Source organism: Colletes latitarsis, chromosome 4 (genome assembly GCF_051014445.1).
Source record: "Colletes latitarsis isolate SP2378_abdomen chromosome 4, iyColLati1, whole genome shotgun sequence".
Taxonomy (NCBI): domain Eukaryota; kingdom Metazoa; phylum Arthropoda; class Insecta; order Hymenoptera; family Colletidae; genus Colletes; species Colletes latitarsis.
The window spans coordinates 42,242,211-42,265,667 of NC_135137.1; the positions used below are offsets into that span (position 1 = coordinate 42,242,211).

The window sequence follows — 23,457 nt, forward strand, 5'->3', positions numbered from 1 at the left end:
GGCATTTAATCGACAAAGTTTTTCAAGACACCAATGTACAAGAATTCTGTTTATAAGTAAGCAATAATAATCAAAAATATGTCGAAAGATAATATAAATCTCCACACAGCTATATGTACGATAAACGCAATATTATATGCATTTATTTAAGCTATCTATGGGACTATAATCTAAAGTAATAATTTAAACGTATACTTATTTAGCTGTTTTTCAAAGCACGTATCACTCCAGCCAACATAAACGTTTCTCACTCACATTACGATCGCGATTTAAACTCTGTACGTCGACCTCGATTGTAATTACGTTTAAACTAACTAACCATTGCCAAATTCAATTATGATTTCTGCCGTTTCTTGAACGTTGCAGTCTTATTCTTTTCTGGATTGATAACGTTGTGTAAGACACGAAAATGCATTGAATGATAGGTCTATTCTGTACATAGTCTATGGTAGGACCGATCGCGCGGGAAGTAGTATGGCATTCACGCAATAGAAAGCGCCTCAAATTATTTTCGACTTTGCACATGCTACATGTTGCAAGTGCACTCTTTGGCTTGGCTATCAAATAATAAACGTATTTATCAGTAAATTGTTCTTACGTCGACAAATATGTTTCCTTTTCGTTGGCCTAGTCAAATATTAGAAGTTATACATATATTATTTGCGAAGAAGAACTTCGAGAATAGTTCGGTTTGGGTTAGTTTAGGGTTAGGACCTTTCTGTAGAGGTAAATTAAATATTTTTAAGTTTGCAAAGTACAGCATATGTATGTTACGAGCGTCCTATATCATGTAATGTGTATTTCCAGTTCCTTGAATCATGGGCGTTACTTTCCGAATGAACGGCGTACATCTTCCATTTGGTTTTTCCTGCGAGCGTCAGTGTTTTGCGTGGTGTTTCGTGTCGAATTATACGTAAGTACCCTCAGTGTGATATTATCGAATAAGATGTATGAAAAATGTTAAATGTATAAATTGTTCCTCGCGTTTCTAACGTTGTTTCGAATTGCGAGGTTCTAATACGATCGTCCTACACATACAGACTCGTAAAAGCGATCGTAGTCGCGTGTATTACTTGTCGCTATAATAACCCTTTCGATGGGAGCGGAAGTTCGTCTTAACTTCCGCCCGCCAGGAAACTGAATCCTTTGAATTGATTCAAAAGCTTGATTAGCACGTTGATTGCTGCAGGGAGACGTACACACGTTCTCTCGTCTGTATGCGTGCGTATGGGTGTGTTGTGTGCCTCGTACGAGAATACAAGACGGTCGGGTTTTACGCCATTGAATAGACACGTGTGCCCATATCTAGTCGACAAATTGCTTTCATTGCGAATCGATGATACCGCGGTATCGGTTCGATTCGAATTGGAAACATTGGGCCAATTCGTTTACGCGTTTCTGTGAAGCCAGACTGTCCGTGACCGTTATTTTCGTAGCAATTGTTCGAATAAAAAATGTCTCGTCGTCGATACGAGCCGTGCCTGTACAGACTACGATATTAACATAACATTTAAGAGAATATAATCTTGACTAAGATGGTATATTTTCTCTCGGGCCATCGTACATTGTCATTAATTTTTCAAATAATTTTTAATCGATAGAGCTCAACGAGTAACTTGTTTGACGAGATTGTAATCTATTAGTCGTAAAAGAGTACGATTCGAAACGTCGAGTGCCCCCGACTAATTCAACTGCCGGCCTTATGGAAGTTTTACGATATCGTGGACCCGTCTATTTTAATTAAAAACGTTAACGCTGCGTTTGCAATTACACAAATCGCAGCTAGAGTCGGGGCACAATCTTTGCTCGTGAAAGCTCCGGCGTAACGGTCGTATTTTTCGTTGCAGCTTTAAATTACGTTATCCCTGTCCCCGTCTGAACTCACGATTGTCTTTCTGTATTTTTCTTTTTTTTCTTTTTCGTGCAATTTGTATCTTGCGTTTATCTTGTAAATTATTCCGTCCGCGTATCTCGCGTAGTCGCCGTGATTATTATTACGGGAACCGTATTTTTCGTTGGGATCGAGGAAAAATTATCTCGCGTGAGTTCTGCGCGATACTTGCTTTAAAATCCGTTCCCCAAAACTCCGAAGTCGACGAAATTAAAGTGTTTATTCAGGATTTCTTGGAAGCACACCGATACGATACAAACAAAGTAATGAAAAAGGTAACTCGGCGCTCGGACTTCCAAGGTTTTTGTTTTGTTCTCTATGTATACATTAAACCTATGTAATAATTAATTTTTACGAAAGGAGTATCTGACGATGTACACGTTAAAATGTTTGACGATCAATCGATGTAAAAGATATATGTACTTAGATGTGATGCGTGTAACGAATATATGGGACGGGAAGCATAACAATGCTAATTATGATCTATTCATAATCCTTTCCTTGTTTTTGTGGCAAATAAAATCAGTTAGAAAGTATCAGAGATGTTTTAGGAATAGTTTTCAAGAATCTTCTACCCATATACAGGGTGTTCGGCCACTTCTGGGAAAAATTATAATGGGAGATTCTAGAGGCCAAAATAGGACGAAATGAAGAATTTTTTCTCGAGAATGCGCAGGATTTCGGGCGTATGTCTATTGACCAAAAATGATTATAATTGACCCCTGCAACCGAAAATAATTTTTTTAGAACGATTTGAAATTTTTTAATGTAATTCTTTAATAACTTTTTAACGAAGCCTCAGTCAAGAAATTGATATTCTTGATTTTCATTTTATTTTCGCCTCTAGAATCTCCCATTAAAATTTTTCCCAGGCGTGGCCGAAACCCTGTATAAGTTTTTACATTTATTTAACTTTTCTATTTTTCTAACAGCGAATTCATCGAGCATCGAAACAGTAGCATTTAAAAATGTACTTTTACAAAAATAGTACCAGGTGTTTCTAATCGATACTGGTTCGACGGTTCTATGCCACGAGGCAATCAGATAAATTCCTTAAATTTAAAATACGTAATAAAATGAAATCGAGTTATACATATCAATATTTTCACAAATCATTAATTTTCACAAAGCAATCCACGTTGTTGAAGGGTCAACTATGGCAGCAATTAGGAGTTGTTACGATTCCGTTTCTCGTTTTTGAGTTAGGATATTCGTCGGGCATACGGTGCACGATGTACAACCAGGGTTGATTAATCTCGTAACGTTTCCTGACATTAATTCGCCGCAAAATGGCGGTTCGCGAACCTTTGGTACGGAGACGTTAACAGTCACGCGCTCCTTCGACAAATAATCCCAGAAACAAGGTAATCATGGCGGAGAGTTTAGCCGCAAACGATCCACGGGCATGTTCTTGTCCAGTTTGGAGTTCCCCCAACAATTTGCGTGGTCGGGCGGGCTTCGAGCCTCGACGACAATGGATTTCGTTTGGCGGAAAGCGAGTCCACGTATCAGTTTCCAATAAAAATCGCTCACCAATCTATTCGTATAATGGCGCGCACTGTTGTTTCGCGAATCGAACGGTAGCTTTCGATGACGTTCTCGAAACACTTGTAGCTTTCGACGTTCCTTTCTCGCGGTGTAGAATCTAGAAAAGTAATGTCGACAGAGAGATAGGGGATGAAGGGTCGCTCGCGCTTCTGCCATTGTCTCTTCCATCATTCATGCGACGCGTATCCCGAAACGGGGATAAAATCTCGTGGTATAGATTCCATGGAAATATAAGTAATCTAGTATTCGTTCTTCTTCCCACCAAGTAGAATTTATTCTTTGCTTTGCGACTCTGAAACAAGCTTACGCTTTAACCGAGGACCCTGCCTATCGAATCGATGTTTGGTTATCGCAAACGGACGAAGAAAGTAGCCATAGTTCATTCCACCGTTTGTTAGTATTTTATTTCGAATGTTTGTGCTTCATTTTGCGAACTCCTGTTCGCCAGATGAAGGAAGATTGCCATCTATTGTAACCAGCCCCGCGTTTTTTGATATTTCACTTATTCCCCGCGGCGAAATTCGATTCCGATGACCCGTTAGCGCTGCAGTTTGCGAGCAAACATCAAAAGTAAAGTATCGGTAAGTTAATTACGTAGCCAGGGGAGTAGCGGACGTCAAAAGATTCATGAAATTGGAAACGCTAGAAAAAGTAATCCGACGCGTGCGTCACGACTGTTTAAAGGAGTATTTCGATCGGTCAGGCGGGGTGAAAAATAGGCGTCCTTTGGGAATTTTTTGCGCGTAAAGTTCAACCTCGAATAATTTCAGATTTTAATATTGGGTTGTAGATTTTGTTCCCTATACCGTGGAAATTTTTTATGTTTGAAAACACGAACGCAGTCCGCTTAACAAAAACTACGAAAATACGGGCTGGAAGAAAAACGACATCCGCGTAATAAAACTCTTGCCTACGTTTTCAAACAATTTTTTACAGAGATAGATTTAATTTTAATTAACAGAAGAGTATTCCATGTTTTCGATCGATGCTTGCGAAAATACTGGCGAAATATATGCGATTAATGTTACTAGATCCAGGATAATCTCCAATTAATTTTCCTTGATAATACGCAAGAGTTTTCTTTGACTTTTGTACATTAAATCGCGGAACAAGCCAGTCACGAACTCTCGTTTTAAAATGTGTTTTAGGATGAGAATATCAAATTATTTCCACGTATTCGCTAACTAGTGTATGGTTTCCTCTACATTACTCTAAAGAAACGAATCTAGATCGAAATGCTTTGAAAATAGGTACGTTCGTAATTTCGTTTTTCCTTCGATCCTTTCGATTTTTAAAAATTCGATGGATAGTGGCAGGCCTAGTTGAAAATTAATGTCTCGATGATATAACGATCGTCGGAAAAAATGCATTAATTTCTGCCCGGTGAATGTTTGCTCCTCCCACCTCTGCGGCACAACATAATCGAGAACACGATGCAGTCGACGATATAGGCGAACGAAACCAGTCGATCGTGTGCTCTATCTCTATTTAATTTGCGCCTATGGCCGCGCCAACAGCGTGGGATAACAGTTCCCACCGCTCTTTGATGCTGCACGAGGTCACTTGTTGTCGATTATCGAGCTCACCTTCGGCTCTGACATTTGAAAACCAGAACTGAAATCCTGGAAAATAATTCCCCGCGCGGAATCGAATTTCCATCTCGATTTAACGTGTTCTCCGTATCGTTCTCGTTTAACGTGCGCTCACCGTCCGACGATTATCATCACAGTTATAATATTTCCCGATTATATCGTGCCGGAATTAATAAGAAATGTTTATACAATTCGAAACAGGAAACGGAACACATTTTAATTAAAGGGAGGGTTAAAATGGGAGTATCGTTATTCGATCCAATTTTCCACCTAGAACGTTTATCCCGCGAAGCTTCTTCTTCATTATAGAATTCGCGATTAAAAATCCGGTAAATGCGAATAATTTCAACTGTCCACTCGCTGAACACCGCTATTTCCCCGTTTTTATCGAGTAACGCTGCTGCTCGGCAAAGTATTATTCGAATCTCCGTGTTTTAATCTGCCTGGCTAGTGTAATTACTGACTCCATTTCCTCCATATATGGTTACGTAATAACCAAAAGAAAAAAGAAACAAAACGGAACATCTAAACGACAGTATTAAGTAGAATCACCTTTTTAGCGCTCGTACGATATCTTAACGAGCATTTTCTAGACTATCATCGACATGCCCTCGTTGGAATTTTCCGATGTTGTATAACCGATATTTTAAGTTAGTTTACTCTAGGGATACGTTTTAATACTGCTAGCCGTCTTCCCCTGACGTACGAACAAACAGCCATTATGTTTTATTTATAATTGTTTAGTACTTACCCTTTCGCGTTGAATAGAGGCGCGATGATAAATAGTCTGTCCTGTTCCCTGATTATACGGAACAGAATAGGGGTGGTTTAATCAAAATCGATTCGGTAGATTCTGAGTTAACTTGGTACGTATAAACAAACGATTAAATAGAAGCACCATGGAACGACAAATTCGTACAATTTTTATTATTGTAGAATTAAGGTGAAGGAATGTCAGGAGGTCAGGCAGGTCTTAAGGGATAACGCTTTTTTAAAGTAACAATGTATTCAAGTAGATTAAAATAGACTTCTGACAATTCTTTTTAAAACTTCTTATCTCCGCAACTCTACAACTCTCTGTTCTCGATTAACTTTCAAGACCCGCGACGGAAGGACTCCCCCGTCTCTCACTTTTTGTTTAGACAGACTTATGTGCGTCTACGACACAAATTTACGTGGAGTATGAAATAATATATTTCGTTATTCCTCGTTTACATACTCGCTCGGAAACCCAGTAAAAACAATCCGTTAATAATTAATTTCTCCGCTTAATTTCACCCAGGAAATTCATTTTATCCCAATTGTATTTTTAAATGCATATACAAGGAATACCGACTAGTGTTCGTGTACGCAAGAACACGTCGATTGAAATTACGTTAACGTACGATCGACAAAATTGAACAATCATCGTGTCGTTTCCCATTGTGCCGTTTAATAATTAATATTTAACAATTACTGGTTCGGAGATATTACCCCACGACTCGTTGTTTCCGTGTTAGTAAAAGTTTTCAATACTTATCCTAGATTTCGTTATTCATATTTTTACACTTAGGGACTTTGTGTAGAAACTATGAAACCGCGTTGTTGCTTGTCGCCCGCAGCCTGAGCCTAGTTAAACGCTTTCGAATAAACTTTAACAGTTCTGATTTTGAAATGTTGTGCTCGCGATGTAAACCAAATAACAATATAACAGGATTCCGTGGTTTTGGGATGCACGTGACTAGCTTCCACCCTACGAAATAAATTTCGTTACTACATGATGCTTAAATTCGATAGTCGCGTAAAGGAACGACGGGGCGAAAAAGTAGTAGAAGTAATAATTTCAGGACAAGCGAACGAAACGAAGTTGGCCGGAAGGGCGGGTAATCGGTACCGCGTATCCCCCGTCGCGCTATTTAATTTGCGTTCGCGGCGACGGCGTAAGGTTACACCGGGTTCCCTTGCTCTTTGAGGTCGTCGGTTGATGGTCGTCGGTTCGCTGGACGACGGTGGGTGGGGGCGGTGGTGATCCCGACGGTGTTACGCGGTGGATACTGCACGGAACACGGGCATTGCCGTAGTAGGACGATGCTATGGGGAGGGAGGGTGGCAAGCTGGACAAGGACGCGAAGAGGGAGGAGTTGTACCTGGATAACGTAGCGGCAGGGGTGAGCTGGCAGGGGTGGAGGGTTCCCTGGTGCGCGGGCTGAGTTGCGGTCGGAGGTTCCTCGTAACCACGCGGATGTACGCGTACTTGGGCCTGTCTGTGTGCACGTGTGTGCGTGTGCAACCCCCGTGGCCCGTGGCTGGCCGACGATCGGCGCAGGATGTCTGAGAGGGTGGACCGAGGGATGCCGAGGACGCTCGAGGATAGCCGAGCGGCCACGAGCCGCGAATCGCCGCGGGAACCTGTCGCGCGCGGACTCGAACAGTCTCTCACTGGCGCCCGACGCGGCGAGTGCTCGAGAGACAGGATTCATCGCGCTGCTGCGCGAACCGTGGTATATAGTCTCACCGAGGACGACTATACGACCGACCAACAAACGAATAAGGGAGTAGCACTGTAGACGGTGGAACTCCGGGCGGGGGGCACGAACCGGACGGCGGTCAACCTACCCGTCCTCGAGGTTCTACCCCGAATCGGTATCGCCATGATCGAAGATCGTTCGGAGAGTGGACGGTGCGCCAGGATGCGACGCTATCTGCTCGTCGATCCTACGCGCCACGTGGCTCGGAGCTTGCCCTTTTGGATCGTCGTCATCAGCATCGTACGCGGTAAGTGAACCAATTCACGCGTTTATCGATGCACTACGCGTCTTCCGCGAGGGAGGTAGATCCTGCTGCGAGGGTAAAAGCGTGACGAGTAAGAACGATCGGAAGGGTCTCGGAAGACAACGTTGGGATTCGCTGACCGTGGCGGATCCCTCGGTCCCCTTTGAATTAACAGAATCGCAGCGGTTCTTTGGAGATCCCTTGGTTTTATCGGGTTTGTTCTTACGTAGAAATTTATCTTTAGAACGAGAGTATGTTGGGTCGACGTTCCGAAAATATCCCCCGATACGTGGAATTTTTTATATTTAATTGGAACGAACTAGCAAATAATAACGAATTGAATCGTAGTGGGTAGCATTGTATTTCAGACGAAACGTTCGATTTCTTCGTGTATTTTCCTAAAGATCCATTTATTTTAAAAACGATAGTGTACTTCGTAAAATTGGCATCGTTATGAGACTTATTAAATATAAATTTATTCAGGCCATTTGAATACGACCTATCTCTTTGCTATCGCAAGAGCTACTATTATTCTTGTCCTGCTTGTTCAATAAACAACCAACATCTGCCGATCTCCACGCATTCACATACTCGGCAGAACATTAAGCAACATGTATAACAGTATAGAGGCAGATTCCTATTCTCATTTCCTCTGATTCTAAATCATGAATATGTGTAGCAATATGTTATTGCAAAGAAAAGTCACTTCGAACGTTAAATCTCTTCCCATCGTTGGGAATTTACCCAGTATAGATGCTCGTGTATATTTTGTTCTTATTTTCGTGTTCATTGCGACGAATAAAATCGTTGACTAAAATTGAAAATAAAACATTTGCGAGTCAGGTGAAAACGGAGGGGAACTAGTACGTCATAGAATGGAAATGGGGTCAGATTGCAAAACAGTAATTCGTTGAACCTCACCCTTTCACCTTGCATTCTCTATTACCGGATGTCATGTTTTCCATATGCTGTCACGAAGATATAAAAATTGATGTTCGCGACGTGAGAAAAATCTCCTTTTTTCTCCGTAAAATATTTCACCGTGACAATCCAATTATTAATTTATGCTATACGATATTTTTACCAACAGTGAATTCATTTCAAAAATCTCCTTTAAAAATTCGCCTCGTTGCATTTGACTTTCGTCTCGGTTCGCTTTTTCCTAGTTTAACGTAAACGGCGAGTATTATTACGTCGCGTAATAGAATTAGGATCACGTTGCCCACTATTACAGTAATTTGCTGAACTTCACCCTTTCGCCTTGCGTTCTCTGCTACCACACGCAAGAAAAATCTATCGTTTGCTCACCTTTGGGACCACCTCAGACTCTTAAAGTTCCATTGTTGGAAAATTCCACGATGCTGATCTAAAATCGTCGCCGTTCGGTTCTTAAGGCTCCCATCGTCTTCGTAGTTTGTAATTCGCTCGAGATCGCAGTATTTGTTTCGCCAAGTATAAGCTCCCGTACTTTCGTTCGTACGAGTTCCCCTTGTCGGATTACGAATCGAAGAGGGGATCGCAAGTTCTTGCTACTTCGTAACAGGCAAACTAGTCCACCTTTGATCCCCGGAACGGGGTAAAACTGCGGCAAAAAGCTAACGAACGACCAGAAAGTCCGTGACTCGAGTCCAAATAGATTTCGGTAAGTTCGCGGGAGCGAGGGGAGCCGGGGCACGCTCGTCCTGGCGTTGTTAGTTTTGCGGCTCGTTAAACTGTCCCATTCGTAGAGAAAATGCGATTATTCCGAACAGGGAACGTATCCTTCAATTTACTGGAACAACGAAATTGTAACGGGTGGGTAACGTCGGTCGTGTCAAACATCCTTGAGTCCTGACCCATATCGGATTCCATGCATCAGTGGTTCTTTGTTTCACTGCACGCTGGTAAACAATTTTTTATATTTTTCAAGTATAGTTTTTTAAATTTGGAAGAAGTGTCCTTTGCTTTGAATTTCTATTGCACACAATATTGTATTTATTCCACTTCTGATACAAATTGATCACAATTGACCTATTTCTGAGATATATTTGTTCGCTATTTTTAAGACTTTAATTTGAATCTTGGTGGAACGCTTCGAGGCAGTGCTTTCCAAAGTTTCTATAATTAATATATTGTCCCTTTTTAACCAACTTAGGGGTTGCTTACTCACTATTTTAGAAAACTCGTACTAGAACCCTCCCAAGCAACGTCTCGAATTTCAGAAAATATTCCTACGAACCGGCGATAAAAAGCCAGCAGAATTGAATGGAGCCCGAAATATTTGTGAAATAACATTTAGCCGAATCGCTTAATTAGCCTGTCGGTGCAACAATGCTGGTCGAGTTGTTTTCATTCGAACCAGCCGTCCCCGTTCGGCGCGATCAACGACGTCGTGCATTAAAAAGAAAAAGAAAAACTAATAATCGTTAGAACGATAAGTAAGCAGCGTGGGTTACCGCGAACCGAGCTGGTCTCGATGGAAAATATCGCCGATAAAAGTGGCTCTCCTGTACGTTTTCCTCGGTGGCGGCGCTACGCACGATACCCTGGACGGCGGTTTATCGCGCGCTCCTCTTAAAATTTAAACTGCCTCCACCAAACCGTTGCTGGATTTATGGCGCGGCGTGAAACTTATAGCCTCGGTTGTATCGCGAACGTTCGCGACGCGAACGAAGAAAGGGGACAACGGATTTCGCGCAGAAAGTTTAATAGACGATGGTCAATGAAAATTCCTCGCGATGGCCGCCATGGTCGACGTTGATCGGCTTTTCTTCTTACGGTTGCGTCCGGTTTTCGTTTCCCGCGAGCAGATCCACCCCGTAAAGACCTTGCCGTGATTCCCCAAATATATAAAAGACAAACGATACGAGAAGTTTCATAAAGTTCGACGACAAAGTTTTCTCAATCCAGTTCGTCCAATTCCACATTGAAAAATACAGGGTATTCGATGTCTCGTTTCGATTAAAATATCACCCTTGCAATTTGAAGGCAATGGGGGGGAGGGTGTCGGACGTGAGACAATTTTAATTGGTTGGTTTTTCACGCTTCCCATTTCCCAACGTTCTCCTCGAAAGATTGTTTACAGTTCGAGAGACTGTCTCGTCCATTAATTAACGAAATGTAGGTCGCTCTTGAGAGAAGATTCGTTATAAAGATATTCTAGAAAATTTCCATATAATAGAACGACAGATCGCGTTAAACGTTTCGTTTCATCTTTTGTCACGGATGCAAAGTCGTTAACAGTATCGTCTGTCTCTCGCGTGTCAAACATCGAAGAGACTGTCTGAATCAGATGTATCGAACTCGTATCTCGAAAGCAATTTGCCACGTCTTGTGAATCGCGAGGTAGAATTCGCTTCTTATTTACGTTTTCCTCGTTTCGGTCCTTTCTTCCGACTTTAATCGCGATAAGAGCTTTTCACGGTTCGTCGAGGAGTATCAATATCTTTTTAAAAAGCAGATTTTACGCAGCTTAACTTCCCCTCGTTGGTTAACGATTCGCGATTCGGTATTTCTTACTGTCTGTAGCATTTTCTCGATCAGAAAACAGAATATAGGAATTCCGATAGGAGCGTCGTCAATCTCCTGCCACTGAGGTTCCATTTCCTTTCTGTCAGGACGACGTAACCGCGACAGGGACACTGGATCAGAGACATCCTGGAACGTCGAATTGATTAACGTTGAATTAACCACTTAACGCCTGGAATTCCATGACAAGCTGTCTCGAACATTAAGGGCTACATATTATATATACAACACGTAATTATTATCTACAGTACAACAGTAAACACATTCATCGAGCTTCCATTTAATTTAATATTAATTGGACATCTTGACTCTGAGATTTACAGAATATAAAAACTTTGGATTCCGACAGACCCTCCTTTAATATTCATCGACAGAGTTTCTCGAGCATAAATATGCATTATGAACAATTTCTTTCACGCGATAGTTCGATTTTAAAGGTTCCTGTTTACGTGAGAGATTTTTACTAGGAGCAGTCAGGGGTTAATCGATCGAAATGCGAGACGTTCGCGGTAACGTCGGTTTGAATCTCGTGAAACACGTTCGGCGGGTTGAGAACGATAACGTTCAGTGGCCGCGTAATCGCGCGATAAAATGCAAAGGGGTCTCGGATCCATCGAGATTGTTGGACCGAATTCCGTGATGGCGCGGCGTTGGGAGTCACCTTAAAACTTTACTACGCGCGAATCGCGGGGATCTACGTACGCGATATTGCACGGCTGCATCGCGAAATTAGTCCGTAGTCAAACGGGGAAGGGAGGAGGGGACCCTTGAGTGTGAAGTTAACTTCCGGACTTGACTCTTGAATAGTAACAACCGGGTCACCTGCCAGACGTCGACCGCAAAGGACGTGGGGGGGAAGGGCTGGAAAACGAGGACGAAGCTGGAACGACGAGAACTGGATCGTAGAGTTAAACCGCTCGTACGACGTTAATCTCTTCGCGTGTTGTCTGAAAAGTGTCCATTTTCTTTCCACGTCAACTAGTTGGTGTCGGATTTTGGACATGTAGTCTTGCAGAAGCATTATATCAAACGTTTCGATTCGGTGTTTGAGTAAATTTCGATATAAAGACGTTGGCAAAAATTATATAAAACTATCGAAAAAGGGAAACTTGTGTGTTATTATTCGTTAGAAGTCTACGTACCATAAATATAGTGATAAAGCATGGATTCGAGAGGACACCGATTCGCATGACTATTTTAACGATAACCATTGTGGAGGTTGGTGAAACTTTTCGGATTTTCGGTAGCTTGTTCCGTTACCAGTGTCATCGATTCTCGGAAAACGTTTTTGCGCTAAACCCATTTTTGGAACTGGGTATCCGGTAACTGATGGCACAAACGGAAATATGATCATTCTACACGAGAAAATGAAAATATGGAATAAAGGATTTTCGTGCGGGGCCTTATTTTCGAGATAACCGATGGGAAAAATTCATTCGATATGTGCGTTATTGATTATGCATTGTTATAACAAAAATGTTCAACAAATTTATTATACGAATAGAGGACGAACAGGTTAAATACAAGGCGTGGCACTATGTTCGTGCGTCCAACTATATCCTGATATTTCTACTTGCGTTTGGTGTCTGTATTTATAGCGATAAAATGGTGTTTGTTTGAATCGATTCTAAATAGTTAGGTGATAATTCTTGGTAGTAGCGCTGACTTCTACACGAGTGCACGTAAATATGAGTTTTTAAATAATTAATCTATGTAGACTACAGCCAAAGATATGTCTCATATTTTTACTTAAAATAAATTTAAAATACACGTCAAAAACGTGTAATTGGCTTGTAAGAAGCCTACTAGACACATACAGTTACTAGATAGAAAAATCGATGTAACGGTACGGTCATTAATATTCACAAACGTCGAAAGAAGTAGAAATAACGAGATATGGCCAGACACATTAGCCCATAAGGGACCGTATGAAGTATCGCGCGTCTATTTCGCGGAATAAAAAATTTTAGTCCGCATTTTCTATTTATTTTCATGTGAAAAATAACTCCCTTACGGGTTGTACCATGAATTTCAACGCATCCTGTATAATAAATGTGTAGGAGTAGCCTCGTGCAGTTCGGTTGTAATTTTAAGAGATTTTACAAACTGGCTCTAGCTCGTTAGCCTATTCGAATCCTTAATTGCGGCTAATGTTATTTGACACTGATTTAAACTATACTCAATTATTCTCGTTATTTATTCTGCCCCAGGGGCTCTCAAACTTTAGGTCTGAAAAGAAGGGATTATCGTGAGAGTATTCGATAACAGTTTCGAAATAATAAATTAATAATCTTCCTCTCTCCATTTAACGAGTAGAGGATAAATATTATAGAAAATACCATGGATACAAAATTAAATTCAATGTTTATTTGTAGTAACAATAATGGGTATCGATCGATGATTACGATATTTGAAAATATATTGTTTGAAAACTGTTTTGCCCAGATATTGCTAATGGATTCGACGGTGAGACAATTTTCAATATTTATATAATCATATAGGAACCTCTGTTCTATACTCTTACCGTTTATTCTTCATTTTGATACTCAACTCGTTCGTTCGTTCTGCTTTTAGTCGACTCTTGCCAATTAAATTGCATTTCGATCGTGTTGCAGTTTGTAAACTGTTGTACACACACAGATCCACGTTCGTAGTACTTATCTTCTCGCGCTGAACATTCCACGAGCATTCCTAGGATCCTTTTAGATATATGCGTCGCTCGAATCCAAATCTCAGAACCAAACAAACACTCCGATCTCTTCTGCGCTATTTCAACCACTTGTTGTTTACACCCGTTGCAGAAGAAGTTCATTCAGACTCGCGATACGAGCCCTCCAGTCGTCAAACGAATGTATTCCGATCTCTATTGCTTAATTCTCTTTCCCAGAAAAAATACGAAAAATCTAAATCGAAATTTAAAAAGCAATTTCAGAAGCTGCTCGATAAAGACTCGAAGTTTACTTCGAACCCTCCCACAGAGTCTGAAGTCTATTTTCAATCGACGGTGGCCGACGATTACGGATAAGAATGGAAAATAATTTTTCCTTCTCGCCCCGTTCAGAAATCGGAAAGGTTTTTCCCACCTAATCCGATAAAATCGTTTTCGTTCCGGGCGATAAAATTTGACCAGAAATTCGTGCTCTTTCGGGCCGGAAGCACTTGGCTCGTCCTCCTCGATATATCCTTTCTTTCGTCTACGCCCAGCGCTAACTTCCGGCCGAGTTAAACGCCTACGAATCGATACGCGACGAAATTCGTTCCAATTTTCGGCGTTTAGCGACCGGTTCGCGTTTAACAAGATTTCGCTGGCGGGGTTTCGACGACAATTATTAAAATATCGTTGCATCGTTGGTTTTCAGTCGAGTTTCGAGCACGATTTGAAATAAATTACGACACCCTTCGCGCCCGGGCATATTACGCGGCAGGTTAATACGCTGAAAATTGAGGGACTAATGTTCCTTTTGAACGTTGCTGACGTGAAATTAAATGGAAAGTTCACGTTAATAACGTTACGCGGTAACTTATCCGTCTGCCGTTACAAGGGAAACCAGGGGAGCCTCGAAAATGCTCTGTGATTGAAACAAAACTCGTAACTCGTGAAATTATTTATTATATCCAGGTTGAGAAGATACAATATTTGGTAGCTTCGAGGTAGAATAAAAACCACGAATCAATTCTGACGTCCACTTGATTTCTCATTTTTCTGATAAAATACTGATATCGTCGATCCTTTTCCTCGAATTCGATGGTTTCCATGACCCTGAGATCGCGATTGCAGAAGGTAATTGGTACACGGTGGAGGAGGCGCGTCTCTGAAGCGCATCAATTGCCAGCCACCTAATGCCTCTAATGGAGACGACTTGGCTGCGTCAGCCATAGAGGAATAATTGTTGGGAGAATCAACCGGTTTACCAACGTCGATCTCGACGATCTCGAGTGGCTCGAGTCGCGCGAAACCGCGTCGCTACTTCTCGAAAAAGTTTTCTTTAAGGATCGTTGGCGAGATTCTACGTACGTACGTTCAGAGCGAGACGATCCGGACGGAGAGGGCGAACACTTAGCATTTATATTCTTCTTTCATCGGCCGCTGAAATGGAGCAGCCTCTCTCCCGATTCCTTTGAGAAGCTCCTTAACGCTCTCAGCGGCCAAAGGATCCCGGCTCGTCTTTTCCGATTTCAATTCAAGTGCGTTCGAACATCGAACGTCGCTTTCATCGTTATTGGATTAAAGGATTAACACCGGGATCTACGAGGAATTATGAAGTCACCGGGATTCTTTTATAAGTCGATAGCTCCGATGTATATCGCAGTACATAAATACTCGCTGCTCCGTAAACGAACGATTCGACCCTAAAAATCGAGAATCTCGAACGAAATAGAAGCAACCTTTTCCTTTATTCTGGCTTTCTTTTACTCGAGCGTGGATCATTTTATTCAGTGGCTCGTTTGGATCGCGAAAGCGTTTGCTGCTCGGGTACCAGTTTATTACCACAATAACGCCCATAATCTGGGTTCCTTGGACAGCTGGATACCGCATGTGTCTGCGCCTAACCACGAGCAATTGCAACCATTAGGCTGCAGGCAGATGTCCAAGAGTCCTGGGATGATATACTCGGAACGGAAAGTTAGAAACCCAACCATGTTTCTGTCAGTCATTTGCAAATGTTTCCACTCGCAGCGTAGAAAAATTTATTTATTTGATAGTGACTCCGTCGAATTAAAATCTAATTCCATTTTACGCAAGACGAGTTTTCTTTTAAAGTCTCACGAATTACTCGTAGCTTTTAGGGGCTTATTATTTACTTAATAGCCTTAGACACAATTTGTAATTTATAAAATTGCTCTTCCCCCCTTCAAATAAATTTCATTCGGTACTTTTGAGTCGACCACTCTATTCTCGATCTGAAAGCTTTGCACGTTGCGTGTGCCTTTGTTCGACGACGTAGATCCTCGTTGCCGGGTGATTAGGTGTATTTTCTCGCAAAAAGGAAGCGCAAACGGCGCGTAACGTTCCACGAAACACATATCCTGGGATTATGATGATACGCGGGTCCGCGTTATCATCAACGACAGGGTTAATTGATGGAACGTCGCTGCCCAACAACGGGGATCGTTGATTTTGCGGAAGTCGTTCGCGCTGCCCGTCAGTCGTGAACTTTAATTTCCTGCCCAACGCGCGCTGCATGCATTAGGCGTCCAAACAAACGCGCGCGTAAACTACGATCTATTCGCGTATTCGCGTTCTGCTCGATATTTGATTCGAGCGGGGCGCACAAGGAATTTTAATTCGAACGATTGCTCGATTCTTGCGTCAGAAACAATTGTTACGTTTTGTTTTTTACTTTCGATCATCTTTGTGACACTCGACGAACGTGAGAAATGGTTATTCTTTTAGTCATTTTGCGTACGAAAGTGTCGAGACCATATTGAGAATGTAATATTCAGGGTGAAATTGTGTTCGCTAGATTAATAATTACCAATAAAATAAACTCCCAAAAAGTTACGTAAAGAGCAAACAGTAATCGTTAATAATTTGTTCCTTGTTTCGAGGTCAGGTCCTGTGCAGCTTCAAGCGTACAATGGATCGTTTCGTATTTATCGAAGATACGAAATAATCCATAAACGATAGAATAACATGTTTTCGTAGCCGATAGTTAGCGCGTGCACACAAACAATGTATTTTTTTCTATATTTACATGCTGCGAAATGATTTCATGGGGCAGCACAAATATTTGAACGCTGTACAGACAGGGAAGAGTTGATCGGACAAACAGCGCGGTAACAACTCAATAATAATCGAATGCATTTCGTTGCTGTTTATACATACAATTTGCCCGCGTATTGGTTCCTTTTTTCGTCATGTCGTATCGTTGGAAAAGCAATTAGTTTAATTATAATAGAAATGGCTGTTTTGGCGATGTAACGAGCAACTGCAACGTACTCCCTCGCTTGAGTGTCAAATTCCGATCGAGATCTGCTCGTGTTCGCTACGGGTTTCAAATTTTCGTTTAAATTTTTCCATTCGTAACTATGTTAAAAATTTCCAAAGAAAATTTCCTTGTCGAAATCGGTGGCAATCAAATAGTTAACTCGATACACTTTGGTTACTTCGATGACAACAGAGGACTAGCTGAAAACTCAATTATTTAATTTGAAATCGGTAATTCTTCTTCATCGACGTGCATGGAACACTACATTCTACTCGAAATAGTTACGGTGAGGTATAATTAGGTCGACTTGGGGGGTTGGTAAGACGGGTAATCAGGATGTTGTGTCCGCAAGACGAAGTTCTGAGACACCACTTACCGGATCGAGTAACACGAAGGCGGCAGATGTAATAAAAATGCGATCAATCACGGCGTGGAAGCGATCTCCGGGAAAGTTGCTCGAAACGGGAAGCAGATAAGCTCTACTTATGTTAGACATCTAGTCACGCAGTAGATAAGGTTGCCTCGAGTCAAACGCCCGTCAGACTAATAACGGCTCCAACTACTTCGCCTCGAAAGTTGAGCGTCGAGTATTATGCGTATTAACGTTAAAGCGAACGTTAAGAAGGAAACGTTCAACTTGGTCGGTTCACGGACTGTTAAACGTTTAATCTACGCCCGAAGTTGTCGGTTCCCATCGAGTTCGCTTCGGAGGAATTCGATCGGAAACGCGGAGAAAAACAGAACCAATTAAATTGGTACGAGTCCTCGCGTCGCGCGATTTTGTTTAAAATTTCTCGTCGTTGTTTATCGATGACGATTGCGAACAGACGAATAAATAATTAATGGTCGTCGAGCGTTTTTCGATTACCGTTTCTCAATTTTCACCGTCTCGTGGAATTTCTCGATAAAGGCGAACTTTTGACGGAGCTTGTGGAGGAGGATCGAATTATTATTTTTTAAATATATTTTAAAATTATCGGAGTATCGGTTCCGCGAACGATATTGAATATTGATTGACATTAAACAAATTGTTCGGTATATAAACGTTTTCGTGTACGGGTAGGGCATGTTGCGACGGTTTTTATCAAACTTAAATGGTTTTGCGTCAGTGTAGCAAAGCAGAAGTGAGATTATTTGATTGCGTGGATCGAAATGGGGAGGTATTTTGGGAAAAACGGAGAAATCGATGGGTAGAGCGTATCGCGAGAGTTCATCACTCTTCAATTTTTGTATCCGTCGGTGCCTGTGTCTCGTCTGAAATTTGAATATTCATTATCGGCGCCGTAGCGGTTACCGGGCAGGTAGAATGGAAAAAATGCAAAAGGACCAGGGCAAATAAAATCGGGGCTGTACCTGGTTCGGAAGGGAGAAGGTGCACGAGAAATAATAAAACGGAAGCGGGAGCACGAAGAAACAGATGGATACATTAATCAATATAGGATGATAGCGGGTAACAAAAAAGGAAGGTAATACTGGATGATGAAAATTCAATATCGGTGGACGCGGGAAGAACCAACGGGAATGGTATAAAAAAAAAAGATATATAGGAAAGGCGTAGAGCAACGGGACTAGGAAATAAAGTGGCGAAGGAATAATCTGGCGAGATGGCCGAACGAAAAGCGCGGATGTAAACGTTGAATTCTTTTTTCTGTTGGAACAGACGGAAAATAGAAAAGCCCCGACGGAAATATACAGGGTGTGCCGCGATATTACTCCTTGAAACAGAATTAGTTTAGATCGAATTTCAAAATGTAATGAAAACAGATTAATTTTTTTTTAATAATTCAGTGGCATCTTTACGCATAGAAATTTTTGGACTCTTAATAGCAAAGTCTCTATTTGTTGGTGCTGCGTGTAACGAGGCCCTATGCGATTACAGGTGTTAATTTCACGCGCCCAGGATTTCACCTACGCGTATATTCGCGCGGGAACGGTTTGACGAGCGACGCCAAGTTGCTTTTCGGTCGTTGGTTTCGCGAAAGTCGTTAAATAGCGTCAGCGTGTGCCATTTATGGGCTCCAGTTTTACGGCAGGGAAAGACGGGCCTGGCTGGGGATGCTCGTTGTCCGTGCGTGTACCATTCCCAGCCGAGGAAACCGCACGGTAATCGTGTTTATGAGATACGATAAATCAAGGAATCGAATGAAACCGTGTTGCGTGGCGTGGATGGAAATACTGCCCTCGCACAGTGCGAAATCTGCTTCTGGCGAGACGTGATTCTGGTCTTTTTCCCCGTGGAAACTGGCGATTGCTTAATATACCACTTGCATCTTGCGCTAACTCGATCGTGGAAGTCGAGTTTGGGCTCTGATCAACGCTGCGTTTATTTAAAAAAAAAGATATACGATCCGTTCCAACGGCGTGGCGCAGCGTGTTTATAAATTCAAGTCGTTCCATTCAAATTAACGAATGGGATCGAGTATATAAATCAAATTTATTTTAATTTATGACGACTTAAATTTATATACGGTCCAGCACGGTTGTAACGAGCATCGGGGGACCAACGTAATTTGCCGTACACAACTATTACTTGCTCTATCAATCACGAGTTGAATCTACCTTCTGTTATTTTAAAGTTTCGATTACTCGTTTAACAAACGAAATATCAATTATTAGGTTTACGATCGTATTTTTACTCGTGAATCTTACGTTCGTGTAATGTGCTTAATTGTGGGAGTAAACAGATCGTGGAAACACCTGCAAATTAATATCATTACGACTTTTTGTTCGTTAGAGCCGCGGCCTCGTTATATTCTATTACACGACTGCGGTGTCATTTCGCTTTTTTACAGTCAAATGCACATCGAATTCATTAGCTCGATGCACAAGTATTGTTACAATTTTTGGTAATTTTGAAACCACGCTGAAACGTCTCGACTCGCAAATTTTTGGCGAATTTTTCGAGTCGACAACTTTGTCGTAAAAAAAAAACAAAGCACTGGAAGAAATTCAGGAAAAATCGTTGGCAGAGAGATCCGTAGGGTTCACGGTCGCGTGTCGCGCGTCATTTAAAATTCAACGGACCGCAGGGCCCGCCGCGGTTATCCGAAAAGCTATCGAAACGTTCCTCCCCCCCTGGTTGTCGTGTACATTATTTTTCCCCTCCGCGGAATAACCGATGAAACGGCACTTTCTCGATTCCCGATTCGCGGTTCGGCTCGTTGAAAGCTGAGAGAGAGAGAGAGAGTAGTCGGTGTGTCGCTCGCAGGCTTCTCCTGTTTTCTGGCGGCGCGCGGTTGGATACCCGTTGTCTGGATGCACAGGCGTGCCGTTGCAACGGAACCGTGTAATAACCACGTACACGAACCGCGATATACCATTGAGGGACGCGCAGGGACAGAGATATAGGAGCACGGAGCACGGTATATAAACGGGGGGTGTACATAGCGTGGCGGGTTGTGGGCGTCGAGGAGCCAACGGAGGGGTCCGGGGCAAAGAATGGGATAAACACGGATAGACGAAGACAAAGAGACTAGACAAGATACACACAGAGTAGAAACAGAGCTCTACAGAGAGAGAGAGAGAGATGGAGGGGGTAGGATAGTAGGAAAATTTACAGGAGAACCGACCGTGTGGGTGGGAGGAACGAGTTGCCGGATTGTATGCGTTGAGTGCAACGATGCAACCACCCCCTGGTCCCTTCGGGGCTCGGTTTATCCTTATCGGGGGTACCGTGCCACATAAATCAAAGTGTTTACTCAGCAACCGGGCCGACGGAGAGGATGGAAACGGCGCAAACTCACGGCTAATAACGAGTACCGACGCTTCCCTCTGACCCGTTCCAGAAGCCATCCATTCAAGCGGAGGGCAACCGTCTCTGCCCTTCGACCCTTCCGGGTCCATTCACCGAAGTCGATGCAGAACGGACGGCTGAATCCTCCCCCTCCCACGCTCGGATACGTCCTTTTTCTTTGATGCCCGCTCGGGCCAAATTAGTTCGAGGATTCGCACTTTGAAAAATCCGGACGCACCTTTCGGGACCCTCGACGCTGTTTAACGCCATTCAAACCACCCTTCCAAATCGCCAATCCCTGCTATCGATAATTTCTCCGTTGCGGACTCGTCCATTGACCTGAGAATAGACTAAATTTCATCGAACACTTGGGGTAGTTTTCTTCGAAAAGATCGTAATAATATTCTCGTTTAACCCCTTGCGTATGCCCACCACCTGATACTCTTGATCATCGAGGGCAAATGCACCACAGGGGATAGTTTACAACGGATAACTTTCAACTCTTAAGTGGACTCTCAATTTAAACTGAATTACGTTGATTTTTACCAAATTGGTGAATGGAAATCACTTTCTTTAAAGCCTTTAACAACGAACAAGGGTTAATAAAGTATCGCTTTATCGTTACAACTACGATTAAAAAGTTAGGTACGGAAATAAACACGAAGATTAGAATTTTATTTGCATGTTTCGCGAGGTTCGCGATAGTGGTTGCGTCCGGTGGTCCCTAACGAGCGATTCCGGGCGTTTGAGAGGTTCAAAGGACAGGGTCGGAGGGCCCGTCGTTCGAAACGATCCATCGCCTTTATCTCGCCGGGAGCGAATACTTTGGGGCGACGTAAAATCCATAATGAGCGGTGCCCGGGGAATTCGACGTGGAAGTCGAATGCCTCTTAACGAGCGGTTGTGTGTATCGTTTCCTTGGAACTGTGTTAAATTGATACGCCGCAAAGACGCGCCCCCCCTTCCTCCCCCGTTATCCTTCTCCCACAGGGTTTTACGAACAAAGTTTAAGCTGCGAGCCACGGGTAGCGCGTTGTTTGTCGAATAGACAGACTCCGGGCATTGACGGGCATTAAACGAGTTTCTTAGCGGAAAGAACGCCTCAACTTTCACCGACAACGACGGTGCACGGGGACGAGAAACGTCCTCTTGTTATCGGAACGAAAGATTACCGGGAACGGTGTTTAATTACCGTTCCCGGTTAATACCGAGCAGAGCTACCGCACTGGACTGGATCGACCGGGCGTTCATTGAACCACTCCGGTAATCCTTGGGGCCACAATGGATCTACGACACGGAATGCATCGAACCATCGCCTACACGGCCCGATCTATCGCCCCTTCCCGCATGGACAGGCAGAACACGCCTTTCGAGATGCCGTTTCCGCGTATCCCTGATTCCTGACATTCCACGGCTCGGATGGTGGAAAGGCAGAGAAAACATAAGGGCTGCTCCATCGCGAATCGATGACCTGAAGTTTTTCTCGTTTTCAGGAAAAACATTGAAAGGATACGCGGAATACGCGGGCAAAATGTCGAGGAAACTACCCTCCGGCAGATAGATCATATTTCATATTTCGCAGTATAGTACGCCAGCGAAGCATGTTTCATCGTTATCAGTAATCTAAAAATTTAAGATAAAATTATTAGGAATCTGATCGATGCACGGAAACGTTAAAACTCTTTTTACGAAATTGTTCGGCCAGCGAGAGCGTCCCTTTTCGATGTTCAGGGTCCTCGAGAGCCTTTTATGCGACATACGAGACATCGCGGGGGAAGAGACGACGGTCATCCTTCATATTTCTTAAATGGAACATAAATCTTTGCATTTCTAGATGGCTCGCCTAAAAACAAATAACAGTTATTTGATACGTTTCTTCCTAGTGCACGCGTTTCGGGAGATGGAACGATAAATAACTCTCGAGAGGTTTTCCTCTACGAAAAACGCTTTCTACGGTTGAATTTTAGTTTAATAAATATTGGAACTACCGCCCACTTATTTCGTAACGAAGGAAACGTGTTTGATTCGATTTTTCGAACCGGCGGTAAATGTTTTTTTTAAGTCCACAAAAAATGATACGCGTTTTAACATAGCAGCGTAACATGGTAGAACTGGATACGCGTTTCAAAACTGTTCTCGATGATTTTCGGGATGAAATTTCAATATTAGTTATTCCAGTTATATACGTGTACGTATAAAAAAAAAAAAAATGGAAAAAATGGAATTCTCGGAATCGAAAACAGAAGTAGCCGAATACTTTCGATTAATTAAAAGCTGTCTTTTATTCCATCAACCATTGTTAGAAGAAAATATTACGATAGAATGAAATATGAAATTTGAGGTAACGAAAAGTTCTTTTCGATCATCTTCTAAGGAAATAAATAAAAATGGATCCTGTCAAACTGGTCTAAAAGCGAGTCGCTTTCTTTCATCCGACGGTTTTATTCTTTATTCAGTATCGGTCGACGCAGCATCAATCGACGTTAATTTAATTAGTTATAAAAG

General features: G+C 42.4%; 1 protein-coding gene across 5 annotated transcripts in view; it reads left to right on the forward strand.

The window, feature by feature from the left end:
• Positions 1–7,419: 7,419 nt before the first annotated feature.
• Positions 7,420–23,457, forward strand: part of LOC143341237 (cell adhesion molecule Dscam2) — a 176,226-nt gene continuing 160,188 nt past the window's right edge. For 2 of the 5 annotated variants that reach the window (XM_076763989.1, XM_076763993.1), the window contains exon 1: positions 7,421–7,785. In XM_076763989.1, the coding sequence (XP_076620104.1) occupies positions 7,662–7,785 (124 nt within the window). In that variant the 5' untranslated portion in view covers positions 7,421–7,661. Of the gene's footprint in view, positions 7,786–23,457 lie in introns of all 5 variants that reach the window. The other 3 variants (XM_076763990.1, XM_076763991.1, XM_076763992.1) reach the window with 2 other exon arrangements.